Source organism: Citrus clementina, unplaced genomic scaffold (genome assembly GCF_000493195.1).
Source record: "Citrus clementina cultivar Clemenules unplaced genomic scaffold, Citrus_clementina_v1.0 scaffold_4, whole genome shotgun sequence".
NCBI lineage: Eukaryota > Viridiplantae > Streptophyta > Magnoliopsida > Sapindales > Rutaceae > Citrus > Citrus x clementina.
In genome coordinates this window covers 22,440,874-22,455,657 of record NW_006262274.1, presented here as the reverse complement: position 1 = coordinate 22,455,657, position 14,784 = coordinate 22,440,874, and the positions used below count along the sequence as shown (strand labels likewise).

Below are 14,784 nucleotides of genomic sequence, written 5' to 3'. Positions count from 1 at the left end.
TGGTCATGACAAACGTAGGACATCATAGGCCACGATTGGTTTCCCCGACAATCAAGGGTAAGAAATTGGAATATTTCTACTTTCTACTTTATGTTTTTCCATTTAGCACTTCAACCGGTATCCAGTAGCATTGATAATTTATATAAATATAATGCTGGAATGTTCTGTCTGTCTCCTAATAAATCAAAAGAGATTCTGCGTAACTTCTGCCTTTGCCCACTGAGATGCGGATTAAAAGTCTAGAATGTGTGAACTAAATCTAATCATGCTAATAAAAAGCATGCAAGGAAATAACCTACTTTAAGAAACCGAAAAAGAATACAGGGAAAGGAATGAGGTTCTCTTAAATTTAAATTCTGATATGCTTACATATTTTTGTGCGGCTCTTTCTCTATTAGAAAAGCCAACCTTTGAAAATCTGATTCTTGGTTATCTACAGCTAGGATTCTTAATCCAATTATTTATGTCACGATCAACAACTTTATACTCTAATCTAATTGAAGTCTTAGCGTCTAGACTTTAATTATATCAAAAGCAAGGGATGGGATACAACTTGCACACCCACGGCTCCATCACAATCATGGCTGCTGGAAATGGTGGAAGCAGCCGTTGAAAGTTGAATCTTCCTTCCATTATTGTTCTTTTTAACATAACGCTAAAGGGTACTCGGTCATATTCAAATGAGTCAGTCCAGTGGATGATTCACTTTGTACAAAATAGTACAAGTATGTTCGTATTTGTGAAGATAAATTTTTGTTTAGTTTTTTTATATTTTAATTTAAGTATTCATTTCGTTTCTTATGTTTTAAAAATTATCTTAAAATATCTTTGTAGTTAAATACATTATATTTTTACCCTTATTTTTTTCTTTAGTTTTATAGTAATACCTTTGTAATAATATTCTTGACATTATTAATTTTTAGATAAAATTTAATTAGCAAATTAATCAATAAATATCAGTATGAAAGAGCTACTAATTTTTTATACTTGTGCAATGATCTTGCTAACAATTTATTTATAAATTAATTAATATCTGTAAAATTATAGCAATATTTAATATCCTTACAACAATTTTACTAATGGTTATGTTGAAAAAAAAAATAATGTATCAAATTAATCATAAACATAAAATATTAACATACAAAATTTTAATTTAATTTTTAAGGTTATTTGACAAATTAATAATTTTTTTTCTTTTCTTATTTTTAAGGTTAATTTGGTAAATTTAATAAATTTTTTCTTTTCATTTATATTCTCAAAAAGATAAGAATATTGTTACAACGGTATTGTTGTAAAAGGAAATGAAAAAGTAAGTGTATGAGTGTCATATATTTAACAACAAGAGTATTTTAAGATATTTTTAAGAGTGATGATACAACCACAAACTCTTATATAAATTTATTTTGTACAAATTAATGTGACATTAATTCATTGGTTGAATGAAAATATAAAATAATATAAATAAATCATGTGTGCTAAGTGATATTTAATTCAACCAATTTTATCATGCTATATCAGTTTGTACAAAATAAATTTATATAAGAGTTTGTGACTATATCATTACTCTTTTCAAAATATAAAAACTAAGCAGACTTAAATCAAAGAATAGAAACTAAACAAGTATTTAGCCTATTTGTGAAAGCAATGAAATTTGGGGGACTCAGATGTTGTGAGTCAATAATGTACATATTTTTTCAATTATATAAATTAAAATTGTATAAAAGTCGGGCTAGGCTTTAGTTCTATAAAGACCGGACTGAGCCCACAATAGAATGGAATGGTCCAGCCTAGAACGGGTAAGGTGAGTATGTAGCATCAACGTCAATGGGCCAATCAAATGTGGCCACAGACTAATATTATACAATGTAATATAATATTGGCATTTGGCAGTGCAGAGGAAACGGATAGAGCGAGGCGTGAAGTGAGAGGGATGGCTTCGCTTCAGCTGTGTCTTCCATTTTCATCAACAAGTAGAAGCCAGTTCAGGTTCAGTTACGGGCGCGTTCGATGCTCTAGCGAGCGACAGGAGCTCTTTAGCCGCATTGCTCCTGTCTACGATAACGTCAGCTAACCTCACTCCCTTTGCTTTTTCCTTGTTTGCAACAATTATTATATGCTATGTTTTTTCCTTGAAATTACAGTTGAATGATCTGTTGAGTTTCGGTCAGCATCGAATATGGAAACGAATGGCTGTTTCCTGGAGTGGGTATATATCTATTATCCCTTTTCTCCTTTTTTTCTTCTTCTTTTTTTTGTTTTTGTTTTTGTTTTTGTTACTATAATTGTTTATTGTTTTAATTTTTTTATGTGAATATTGGGTTTTTGGGACAGTGCAAAAACTGGAGACAATGTGTTGGATGTGTGTTGCGGAAGTGGTGATTTGTCATTTCTTTTGTCTGAGCAAGTTGGGTCTCAGGGCAAGGTTTCTCTTCTCTGGCAATCCTTTATTTCTCTTAATCCTCTGGTGGAGACGGAAATGCCTTATATAAAAACACGTGTTTTCTTTTCTAGTGAATTATGCATTTTGCATATTCTTGTTTACTCTATAATCACTTTCTGATTTATCTTTTCCGGATCGTGATTTTCAGGTGATAGGTCTTGATTTCTCCAAGAACCAACTGTCAATGGCTTCATCTCGGCAAGACTTAGTTTCAAAGGCTTGCTACGAGAAAATAGAGTGAGCATTGGTAAATCCAGTTGTTAAAGGCATTCAATCACCCTTTTTATAACTTTCTAATATAAGAAAAAACATATTTCATGCCCATTTTTCTTTGAGTTGATAATTGCATCTGGAACTTCAAAATTTTATTTCTGTTAGTAGTGTCTGGTTTTGGTAGCTCTCCAAAGGAAGTAATTTTCTGCTTGCATCTAGGTGGGTAGAAGGTGATGCTCTTGATTTGCCTTTTTCTGATTGCTTCTTTGATGCCATTACCATGGGATATGGACTACGAAATGTGGTAGATAAACGTAAAGCTTTAGAGGAGAGTTTCCGAGTTCTAAAACCGGGTATTGTCTAGTCTCCCTCTGTACGTGAATTTAAAAAAAAATTATCCAATTAAAACAGATGCATGATCAAAATTTTACATTCTTCATTGGATGTTCAGGCTCTAGAATTTCGGTCCTTGATTTCAATAAAAGCACTCAACCATTTACTACCGCAATTCAGGTACTCAATAAAAATGACCACTCAATAAAAATGACCTTGATGACACGTGCCCTTTAAAATGTTGATTTTCACTCTCTTTCTGATTTGAGATGGAAATTTATGGTCTATCGTTTACACTTATTATTGAATGTTGTTATTCTAATAATTTCTTTTGATCTTTATGGTGGTTGGATATGGTGCTCTTGTAGTTATATATCAGATGCAAACATTTCAAGTTATTTGTTTATTCTTTTTTCATTTTCCCCCTCAAGGAATGGATGATCGACAATGTTGTAGTGCCAGTGGCATCTGGCTATGGTCTTGCTGAGGAGTACCAATATCTGAAGAGTTCTATCAGAGAATTTTTAACCGGTTGGTAGCCTATCACTAAACTTATGGTGAAATATGATTGTTTTTATTTGATTGGTTGTAGAATAATCAGTCGATATAAACACGTTGTTAGCAATAAGACTCAAATAGAAATCCTCTGATTATTAAAATACATGGGGTATTTAATAGCATTTCTTGTGGTGGAAACCCAACACTTTAAGTTTCAAGAAGTCCTCTAGAAACTTTAAGTTTGAAGAAACCCAACACTTTAAGTTTCAAGAAGTCCTCTAGAAACTTTAAGTTTGAAGCTTCAAAAATTGTTTGCTGTAAGCTTTCTTGTCAATTACAGTACATTGTTTCTTAGTTGGATGAATCAATGAGTATCCAGTTTGTTACATTGCCACTATGATTTCCCTTCTATCTGCTTACAGTAGTGTTCTTCTGATGCAGGGAAGGACTTGGAGAAACTTGCTTTGGAAATAGGATTTTCTAGAGCCAAACATTACGAGTTAAGTGGAGGTCTAATGGGCAACTTGGTAGCCACACGGTAAATATATGTCGTGTTTGGCATTCTCCAGCAGGTTGAAGACGAATCTCTCCTTTCTCTTTTATTTTCCAAAGGCTAGAAGCCTGCAATTATTTAAGGTTCCCTACTGTTAGAGTGTTGAATTCTGAAATGTATACTATTAGGTTTGTTTTTCCCCAACTTTCCAACTATTTTGCAAAAAAGATTAATTTGATTGTATGCTTTGTCCTCATTTCTTTTCAGTCATTTTTACTCTAAACATAGATACAATTAAGAGGATCACATTAATAAGAACCATCAATTTTCATAGTGAAGGTTCTTAAAATTCTTCACTAATCCAAATCATGATAATTCAACAATGGAATCACAGAGTTTACATTAATTTAGACTCAATATAAATCGTGCTTTACATTGATCTTTAATCCGGGACCAATGTAGAATATACCTATTATTCGAATTAATAATTTTTAATAGGCACATGGTGCAATATAAGTGATTATATTTTACCTAGCAGCTAAAATTGTCTGGCAATATTCTAAAAAAATGAAATTAATGAATGAAGCCCTCATGCTAAATCATCATCTATGTTCTATTCAAGGTGAAAAATGATTAGTATGAGGATCGGACTCTACCATGGAAAGGTAAACTAGTTGTCACGAACCAACACTCAATCTTTTTAATCCTGCACATCAAGTGTTGGATGAGCCAACGCTTATAGCAACCAAATTGAGATTAACCACTCGCAACACAAATTTACAATGGTTTACACTTTCTCTACTAATGTGATAGGCTTGAAAATTGGCAAACCCTCAATAAATATGTACAAATCCTCTTATGCCAATAGTTAATTAACATTTCCTCCAATTGCCAATCACATTTCTATGGACGCTGAGCGCCACCATAAGGCCACCAAGATGCTTCCCAACAGCTTGGCATATATTATCTGAGATACCTGGAGGCTTCACTTCTAATATCAATCTGGTGCACTTGAAGTTCCTTCTGTCTTTGTTCTTTGGGTCATCTAGGGTAGAGAGAGCTGTTGGACATGTTGGCAACTGATGCATGGGCACCAGAATTCATGGGACAACAAGGGTCGTTGCAATTGTCATGAAGTTCCATGGTTCTTTCATCTATAAATGGGGGACTCGTGGGTCCAGGAAGTTGTTCTTCTGTTGTTAGCATTTGCAGCACTCTGGACATTGTTGGCCGTAATGATGGATTTTCTTGAGTGCTTAAAAGGCCTACATGTATCACTCTTAACACTTCATACTTAACATTGCTGTCATGATAGTTGTGCAACATGAGATTCTTGTCATAGAGTTCTTCCACTGTCCCAGCTTGAAAATGCTTCCATGTCTTGAAAAACAAACAAATTGTGTAATGGTTTATTTAATGATATATGTATGTATGTATGTATGTATGTATGTATGTATGTATGTATAGAAACTTATGTATGCATGTATAGAAACTTTTGGGTTATATGAAGTTTCTTCAACTTACAATTGTGAGCAGACTATCTGTGTATTCTGAATTTTTGCTTCTGTTGTTTTGTCTTCCGGTAACTATTTCCAGCAAAAGCATACCAAAGCTGTAGACATCTGCCTTTTCAGTCAACTGGCCATGGGCTAGGTACTCTGGAGCCATGTATCCTCTGAGAAATCATGAAAGAAAATTATAGCTTGCTTTTAACATATGTGGATATGATGAAACCGATTGTTCTTTGTTAGTGACTTTAAACTTACAATGTTCCTGCTATGGCTGTGCTTATGTGACTCTTATCTTCTTGGAAAGATCTGGCCAACCCAAAATCGGCAATTTTAGCTCGTAGTCTAGAATCCAACAAGATATTACTTGCTTTTATATCTCTGTGAATGATTCTGATCTTGGACTGCTCATGAAGGTAGACTAAACCTTCTACAGTTCCCAGAATAATTTCATATCTCTTCTCCCAGGTCAGTGTTTTAGCTTTGGCCGAATCTGTCGTGTCGCAATTAACCAAGTTATGATTATAAATAATCTGCAGCTATCATGTCATATGTGATAGATCTAGTTAAAACTTAGATGAACTACAAATACAGAGGAATTGTGGTTCAAGGCTATGCCTATTTGGAGAATCATCTGTCACCTCAAAACTCACACTCAATGATTTAGTAATTACCGAAGATGAAGCGATCAAGGCTCTGGTTAGGCAGGAACTCATAGACAAGTAGGCTTTCAGGTCCAGAACAACTGCATCCCAGCAATCTAACCAGATTTTTGTGTTCCACACTGCTTATAATGTTAACTTCATTGTAGAAATTTGCTGCTCTGTGTCTGTTGTTAAAGAAAAGTCTCTTGACAGCAATTTCTCTTCCATCAGGCAGAACTCCCTGCGATGATTCTTGTTATTTGCTAAAATCTAAACAAATATAAGTGGAAGACGAATCGACATAGGGGATAAGCTACCTTATAAACAGTTCCAAATCCTCCTTGGCCAAGCTTGTTGGCTTCGTCAAAAGATCCTGTAGCCTTCTCAAGTGTAGAGTACTTGAAGTTCAGGCTATCATCATTCAGCGTTTTCACCAATTTTTCTGCATCATTTGAACCTAGAAGGCCCGAACAACAGCACTAGAGAATATGAGGAAAAATTAAGAGGCAACTAGTTGTGCATTATAATACAGCATTATCCTCCTGCAGGTTCCAGTATTTGGAACTTAAACATTTAGGAGCTATAGGAAGTTTTATGAGTTACATGTATTTGGAGTATAAGAAATCCATAGGACCAACAATCCAACATATTCTGATCAAATGGCAGAGACGCCCTAAGCAACAATCTTCCAGAATGTATTTGATTTTGGATATGCAAAATTGCATAGAAAATAAGTTTTTTACCTCTTCTTTTCCTCTCTATGGATCTTTGCTTCCAAATACGAGTTCCAATAACTATTCCAACGGCTAAAACCACCAAGGCACTGACTACTGAAACTACTATAGCTGCAATCATCCCTGAAAAAATTCCATTGTATACAAATCCATGAACAGGCTAGATTATCAACATAAGAAGGTAAACTCCTGTGACCGCCACAGATGATCTAAATCTATGAAGTTAATCGTCTAATACACTGTGACTCAATTTTACAATGTAGCAAAAGATATGGGTGGAATCCAGTTACCTCTTGATCTTCCTTTCCCCGGCTCCTTGTTGAGGAAATCTTTATCCGAGTACCTCATGAAACATCCAGTATTCAGTGCTCGCCCCTCTGACCAAGGCAGGCACCCCAATATAGATGCAGATGCATTCGCCAAGCATGCCTCACAAGAACTAGAATTCAAGGTCTTCCAACAATTGGTCAACACATAAGCCGACTTATTTGCTGCACCTGAAACTTGCACTTGGACTCTAGCATAGCCTCCATTGCTTGGTGCAGAAGCAACTGCACGCATCACAGCCTTCCTAGCTGATTCTTGAAAGCTCAAGTTCTTTCTTGTCCCATTCCCACAAACTGCCCTGTCTTCAGGCCCTTCATACTCCCCAAAGAAGCTATAATTCTCGGATCTCATGAAGCATCCATCAAGGTAAATGCGACCACCATTGTAAGGGTAGCATTGGGGTAGCAGTGTGCGTGCCTCAGCATAGCATAACACACAGTCTAGTAACGAGAGGTCCCCATAACATTGTGCAAGGCCATAGTTAATGTCCAGTCCTGAACCCGTTACTGCCAATCCAAAACCAGATGTTCGCATTTGTTCACTTATGTTCTCCATTGTAGTAACAAAATTTGGCACAAAAATGCTTGAGTTGTGCTCCAGTTGGTGCCCACAAGTAATATTCACAGTGTGAACTCTCGGATCACCCGCTACTCTAACTAACATCAATAGAGATCCCACGAGGAACAAAAATGCTTTCTTCATTTTAGTTTTTTGGGGCGACTTTGGATTTGTATAAAACTCTCTCAAATCTTGTTTATGAACGAACCCAGAAAAAAAAATCACAATAGGAAAACGGAACTAGTTTTTGTATATTCTTCTGGTAAATAGAAATGAAAACAATAGAACAGGAAACAAGAGAGAATTGAGAAACAAATCAGGTGAAAAAAGAAAAAGGGGAAATGAGGCTTGAACAATAATAGATTAAAGAAATGTTGTTCTAGAAGAAGAAAAGACAAAATTGTCAAGCCATTATCCTGACAAATGCCGCGTCAGTTTCTGACACCTCAGGCTCAGCGGCTCCTTACTCAAATGGCAAACAGAAGTCAATTAGTCAACCCCGCAAGGTGTGGCTAATCCCGAAATTTCACTGACAAGGAAATTTCGGCACCGGTTTCTCAAATCTGAACAAGAGGGTTCCTGGTTGTTGTTCATTTTCCGCTGCCACAAGTGACAAGTCAAAAAGGCATAATCTGGAATCTGCCTGGATTACTTACACGAAGTCTTCTATTTCACACTTAGACAAGCACAACTGACTTCGGATTGTTTCCTATGGTTTAAAAATGACTGTCATAACCCAACCCACCCCACCACCTTTCTGTCCTTTATTATTATTATTATTATTATTCTCATAAAAAAACTTGAAGAAAGGGGACCCATAAACGTTTGATGAAATTTTGGTAAAAGGAGTTTCTAGTAAAATGTCGTCTTCGATGATCTCCGCAAACCCCACCACCGAGTTCAACCCAACCTACCCTCTTTAATTGATTTAATTATACAGAGGAAATGGGCTCCACCCTGTCACCAACATACAGCCGGGACATTATTGCACCAAACCCAGCTCCAGACTTTGATTTAATTAAACCTTACTGAAACTAGAAGCTTTTGTAGCGCCATTCATTTCTTGACAGCTATCCCTTGAGACACTCCTATCTGTGACAATTTGGGTCCGGATTATTTTTTGGAACCGAAATAAGAATGTTTAATTTGAAAAAAATTAATTTCATAAATAAATAGGTTGAATTTGTGTTGTTGGTGTAAATTTTATCACAACTTATTAAATAATAATTTTAATTAAGGATGACTCTCTTAAAAAAAGAAAAACAAATATTATATTGGTGATATTATATATTTTTTAAGTTAAAATGAAAGATAAACAAATTAATTTATTCATTTATTGAATGAAATTGAAGTCAATCCTTGATCTTATGATTTATTTAATAGTCAAATTTTGACCTAATTCATTTAAAATCCTGATTACCACTCCTCGTACAAATGCATGCAATTTCGGACAAGCAGTCTAGTTAATTTGTTCTTTCAGTTATTAGACCAGTACTAAAAACGTGTTCAGTTTCGTGACAATCGTTCTATGAAGAAGAAGCTTTCATGCAACTTCCCATTGAACCCAACACGAGGGTAACATGCATGCCAATGAAAGTATGTGCGAAATGGGACCGAGATTCATTTCTTGATATGAATTTCTCGTAAACGAACATGATTATAAGGTAATTACGAATATAAAAAATAGTTAAATTTATTACCAACACACACACACACACACTCTGCTAATACACATACGCACCTTATAAAATTTGTGAAAGTTGAGAAGAGATTAAATAATGTGAGGATCAGGAGAGCATGATAATATAATTTTCTATGCATGGATTCTGAATTCTGAGTGGGATCGTGAGCCTTTTGGAACTTGAAAGTGATGGGAAGAAACTAAGCAAACGAGGATAGTATACATAGGGTGGTCGTGAGAGAAGTCAAAGAGAGGATCAGAGTGGAAAGCATTTTACTTGTTAAAAATAGTGAAAAATATAGTCAATAATTAAAGTGGGTTTCAGGGCTCATTGTACAAATGCGCAATTTATAAAGAATAAGAGTATTCCTTGCAGGCAACGCACCTTAACAAGTCAATTTAATATGGATACCTTAAGTCTTAACCACGACTTTAGTTTGGGAATTAGGATTGCTTATAACTGTTTGACTCATCCTCATATTTTTTTATAAACCATCTATTAATTTGTCAAAATACTCACCATATCTATTGACTTGAGAATTACTCATAAGCAAAAATGCTCGTTTGCACTAAATTATAAGGATAACATCATGTTCGAAATTTGCCACTTAACAACTCAATATTTGCATGTTACAGGCATTTCGTTTTTCCAATGAGCTGAAGTGGTAGCAGCTGGCTGTCACATAAGCTAATTCTCAAAAAAGCAACTTCGGTGTCAACAATCAACTATAGCCGCCGCTGAAAGTGCTATATATACATATGGGACGAATCGGCAACCCCCTAAAATTATACATATTTTTACACTAATTTCTGGCGATTAGATTTAGTATATATCAACGGCCAAGATTTTGTAGGATTTAATAAATCTTTGAACTTGAGGATGCTTTTCTAGTTTCCTATTTGAAAGAAATTGGAAGCCACAGCCAAAGCTGAAAATGATTTGCACATAAAATGCTGGTAAATCAGTCGATCTTTTTCGCTTGATTCCACTGAGACTTCTCTGTTTCCATTTTTAATATAGTCAGTACCAGTACAACTGTCAAATAAGGCATCCCCACTGCATATTTGCGGATGCAGACACTTCCAAAGACAAAAATTTTAGATGTAAATTGGAGTACTATACACAACTGATAGATCCTTCCAGTACAACACTAAATAAATATATATATATATTGTTGAGACGATTTACATAAACTATTTAGCTCAATCAAGTTATCAAAAGATTTTAGGATGATATAAACAAGGCTAATGCTAAGTTACATGCATGTACCTTACAACCCTCTCACATGAATAGTGAATGATGTGGGTCCACTCACTATTCATGTGAGAGGGTTGTAAGGTACGTGCATGTAACTTAGAGGGATCCTATAAACAATCGGATTGTGTTCAAAGAGTTGAGATTGTATGGCTGAATAGCTTTGTATCCCAGGAGATTAAAAAGGGTCACAAGGGGACCATAACTGACAGCTTGCAGCATCATTAATGGAGAACACTCAATTATGAATTCTTTTTGGGACAAAACTACGGTGCAACTGCACCTAACCATTAGATCTGGACACATGTACTATAGCTGAATTCAATGGTTAGGTGCAGCTGTACTATAGCTGAATTCAATGGTTAGGTGCAGCTGTGGTATGGTACCACCATACCACAATAGTTAGACCCTTCTTTTTTAACGTGAAAAAGGATATTGAAGCAGTTCAAAGGACTAACCATATCAGGAATAGCACAATTTTCGATGTGAACAGGTTTAGCACAAAGTAATAGGGAAAGAATATTTTAGAGGAAAAGGTTCATGAAGGGTCATATAGGCTCGATGTAACTATTTGTCACGCTGATCCCTAACGACTGGGAGTAAGATTCATTTAGAATTGGATGTTGAAGGAGTACCCACCGAACTAATTTCAGAACCATTAGGATTGAGAAATGGGGGCTGTGTTGGCTGCAGGATTTCGTGATTACCTGTGAGCATTTTCACAACAATTGACATTGATGGTCGGAGTTCTGCAGAGGCTTGTACACATAGTAGGCCTATCTGAAGCAATCGTGATGGTTCCCCTTCTTGAAAATTACCCGCTAGGGCTGGATCAACAGCTTCATGGAGTCGTCCCTTTACATAAAGATCCCAGACCTTATAACAAGAGAGATGAAAGTTTTGGTAAGTTTGAAGGCTTGAAACGATAAAATACTCACCACTAGAAAATGAACTATCTTAGATATGCCAAGTTAAAAGAATCACCGTCTGCAGGATGGAAAATGAATTTTGAGTGAACAAATTGATCCTCTTCCTACATACGACTTCAATAACAACAACTCCAAAACTATAAACATCTGCCTTCTCTGTCAGCTTGCCACGAACAACATACTCTGGGGCCATGTAACCCCTATCATGAATTCAAAATCTAAACTTTTTAGCAGAAGGGAAAGGAAAATGACTTCTTCATACTGCAATTTTAGAAAAATGCAAAGCTAGTAACAATCTGTAAAGAGAAAGGAGAGGCTAAAATATTTGCTGAAAAAGGTATTATAATTTATCAAACTCACCTGACTCAGATACATGATATAAATAAAAACCCAAGCGACAGTGAAGTGAGTTTTTTGGTGCCAAATATAGTAGGTGTTGACATAATCCCAATGCAAAGCAACTGATGTGTGCGGAATTGTCCATATTAGGTTAATATGTCTAATTGGAAAAGAAAGTGAAGATATTTTTCCTATATTACATTGATGATAACAATTGAAATATCATAGAACATGAATGCTAATGAAGATAATCAACAAAACTCTGAACTTACAGAGTGCCAGCAAGGGTAGCACTGATGTGGGTAATATCTTCTGGAAACAATCTCACAAGTCCAAAATCAGCAATCTTTGCTGTGAATTCTTCATCAAGTAGTATGTTGCTAAGCTTTATATCTCTATGTATGATTCTCAACTTGGATTCCTCATGAAGATAGGTCAAACCCTCTGCTGCGCTTAATATGATCTTGTATCTCACTTCCCAGCTTAGGGGCTCAACATCTTGTCTAACTGAATTAAATTAATAAATTTAAAACTAGAATATATTAATAAAAAATAATCACAGTGCTTTCATTTAAATAAGGATTCATAGATGAGATACCAACCAAAGAGGTTATCCAGGAGGCTCTGATTTGGCACAAATTCATAGACAAGAAGGCTTTCGGGGCCTGTAATGCTGCATCCCAGGAGCTTTACGAGATTTTTGTGATTGATGCCACTAATCAAATTAACTTCATTGAAGAAATGATCTACCCATTGCGTTGTATTATAGAAAAGCCTCTTTACTGCTACGGCCTCTCCCCCAGGCAAAGTTCCCTAATTTACAAAATGAAATGCTCCCAATGAACTCCACATGTAAGACATGATTCTCTTCATGAAGAACCAAAGGTAAAATTATATCATACTTTATAAACTGAACCTGATCCTCCTTGTCCCAGCTTATTGGATTCATGGAAGTAATTTGTAGCCTTTTCAAGAGTTTCATATGAGAAATTCAGCTTGGATTTATTGACAGCAACCTGTAAAGCTCCTAGTTGCTTCCGCTCTTTGATAGATGTTCGATAAATCACGGTGTCAAAGATTTAAAATCAGACAGCTTGTATTCTGAAAGCTTGAATACAAAGATTTAAAATCAGACACCAGGTCTCAAATACATACCTCGTCTCTTCTGCAAGAGTTTTCTTCTAACAAAGAAAGCAACCAATGAGAAGACCAGCAGAAGAGCCACGGCAGATGTTGCAAGGATGACAGCTAGTTTGTTGTCTCCTGGAAAATATTAACATTATATTATGTCATTAAAGTGTATCCGGCACAGAAGCAAACTACAAAACATTTCACATGTAGGTTTGTACAACTTCTAGAGAATATAAATTTTCATCCATTTGATTTTAAAAAAAAAATGAACCTGCAATTGTGAATAAATTATATATATTCTAGGAAACACAGAGCTACAAAATATCAAATTGACCTTCACATATCTTGTTACAAGAAACAAAACAAAGTCTACAAATCTTAACAAATTAGGATTTGGTTCTTTGGGAATAAGAATTGGAGTACTGGCCAACTTAATTTCACTTTTATCAACTGGTTTCTTGTATATATAACCTTTGGATATGAACTCAAAGAGGAAGGTCATACACTTGTCAAAATGATAGCCCAGAAAAGGGGGGAAAAGAAAAAAGAAAAAGGCAAAATCAAAGTCACCTCCGTTCCCTGGAACTGGATCAGGCCCTGAATTGTTATAAAACCTTTGAGTTGAATACCTCAAGTAACATCCAGCATTCAAGACCCGCCCTTCTTCTTTTTGGGTACAAGATGCAATCCTAGACACTGCATTCTCCAAACAATTTTCACAGGCACTTCCATTAACAAACTCCCAACACTGAGCCAACCCATGAACCGAAACATTCCCTTTACTGAAAGTCACAGACCCAACAAAGAATCCATCATTTTTAACAGCTTGCACACTCAAATTCCTCACCAACTCAATAGCGTTAGCCCCAAAAACAGTATTGTTCCCGCCAAAATCCTTACTCCCGCAAACAGTTCTGTCTTGTGAACTCAAAGATTCGTTAAAGAAATCATAATCATCGTACCTTAAGAAACATCCATCATAAAAGACTCTGCCACCCCGTGTAGCTAACTGGAATGGGAGGCATTTCAGGACCTGGGTTTTGCACTGAGCAAAACAGAGGTTACAATCATTTGGAGAAAGATCTTTCATGCACTCACCAAATGCATAGACTGATGCAGTCCCCGTTCCATTTACAACAGCTGCGTATCTTTGTCTTGCTATAAGTGGAGTCACTATGTCCATGGCTGCTAAGAAGTTGGTTATAAAAGTTCGGCGCAGTGATGATGAAGCAGTCCTGTTGGTGCATATTAGAGCTGCCCGTGTAGCTCTTGGATCACAAAGCAAAGGCTTTGCAAAGAGAGAGATGGAGAGAAGTAGTATAAAGAGAAGATAATTACTCATTAACAGAAGCTGAGTTAATTAAAGTGGTGTGTTTTTGGTTACTTAGCTTGGAACTTGAAGAAGGAAAAATTATGCGACTACGAGATTGGAAACGAGAAAGAAACAGCTGGGCTCGGGCTCAGGTATCTCATTGGGCATTGCAGACAAGACATTGATCGAGTGTTGAGGGGGTATGTTTCTGTGACAGTGGGGCCAAATGGAAACGTGTGATCCTGTGGTTTGGCGGTTATTTGAGATATTTTGAGATCCACGTGAAAATAGGTCTGCAACGGTTTAAGTAATGGTAGATACTAGGTACCGAGTGCGCAGGAAACGGTAGTCAACTCAACCCGTGCGAAAGCTAGCGAGAGTTCAATACA

At 36.0% G+C, this 14,784-nt stretch overlaps 3 protein-coding genes across 5 annotated transcripts; 1 reads left to right on the top strand and 2 right to left on the bottom strand.

Moving 5' to 3' along the window:
* The first annotated feature begins 1,903 nt into the window (after window positions 1-1,903).
* Window positions 1,904-4,220, top strand: LOC18044857 (2-phytyl-1,4-beta-naphthoquinone methyltransferase, chloroplastic). 2 transcript variants are annotated; one of them, XM_024186022.1, is made up of 8 exons: window positions 1,904-2,062; window positions 2,142-2,206; window positions 2,332-2,422; window positions 2,589-2,677; window positions 2,873-3,006; window positions 3,105-3,166; window positions 3,418-3,517; window positions 3,931-4,220. In XM_024186022.1, the coding sequence occupies exons 1-8, from the start codon at window positions 1,931-1,933 to the stop codon at window positions 3,966-3,968; spliced, it is 711 nt and encodes a 236-aa protein (XP_024041790.1). In that variant the 5' UTR covers window positions 1,904-1,930; the 3' UTR covers window positions 3,969-4,220. The 2 variants fall into 2 exon arrangements, with proteins under 2 accessions (XP_024041790.1, XP_006438317.1); XM_006438254.2 differs by having other exon boundaries at window positions 3,926-4,220.
* A 792-nt stretch (window positions 4,221-5,012) lies between these two features.
* LOC18044856 (cysteine-rich receptor-like protein kinase 2) lies at window positions 5,013-8,452 on the bottom strand. 2 transcript variants are annotated; one of them, XM_006438252.2, is made up of 7 exons: window positions 7,154-8,452; window positions 6,873-6,986; window positions 6,447-6,586; window positions 6,160-6,370; window positions 5,744-5,978; window positions 5,502-5,652; window positions 5,013-5,357 (listed from the first exon to the last, which is right to left on the bottom strand). In XM_006438252.2, exons 1-7 carry the CDS (start codon window positions 7,890-7,892, stop codon window positions 5,019-5,021), a joined length of 1,929 nt encoding a protein of 642 aa, XP_006438315.1. In that variant the 5' UTR covers window positions 7,893-8,452; the 3' UTR covers window positions 5,013-5,018. The 2 variants fall into 2 exon arrangements, with proteins under 2 accessions (XP_006438315.1, XP_024042401.1); XM_024186633.1 differs by lacking the exon at window positions 6,873-6,986.
* Window positions 8,453-10,905: 2,453 nt separating this feature from the next.
* LOC18044855 (cysteine-rich receptor-like protein kinase 3) lies at window positions 10,906-14,559 on the bottom strand. Its single transcript, XM_006438251.2, is given in 8 exon segments — window positions 10,906-11,293; window positions 11,295-11,560; window positions 11,669-11,813; window positions 12,225-12,459; window positions 12,555-12,765; window positions 12,855-12,994; window positions 13,108-13,215; window positions 13,654-14,559. Coding segments are annotated over 8 exon segments (1,938 nt in total). The 5' UTR covers window positions 14,426-14,559; the 3' UTR covers window positions 10,906-11,232.
* Window positions 14,560-14,784: the final 225 nt, after the last annotated feature.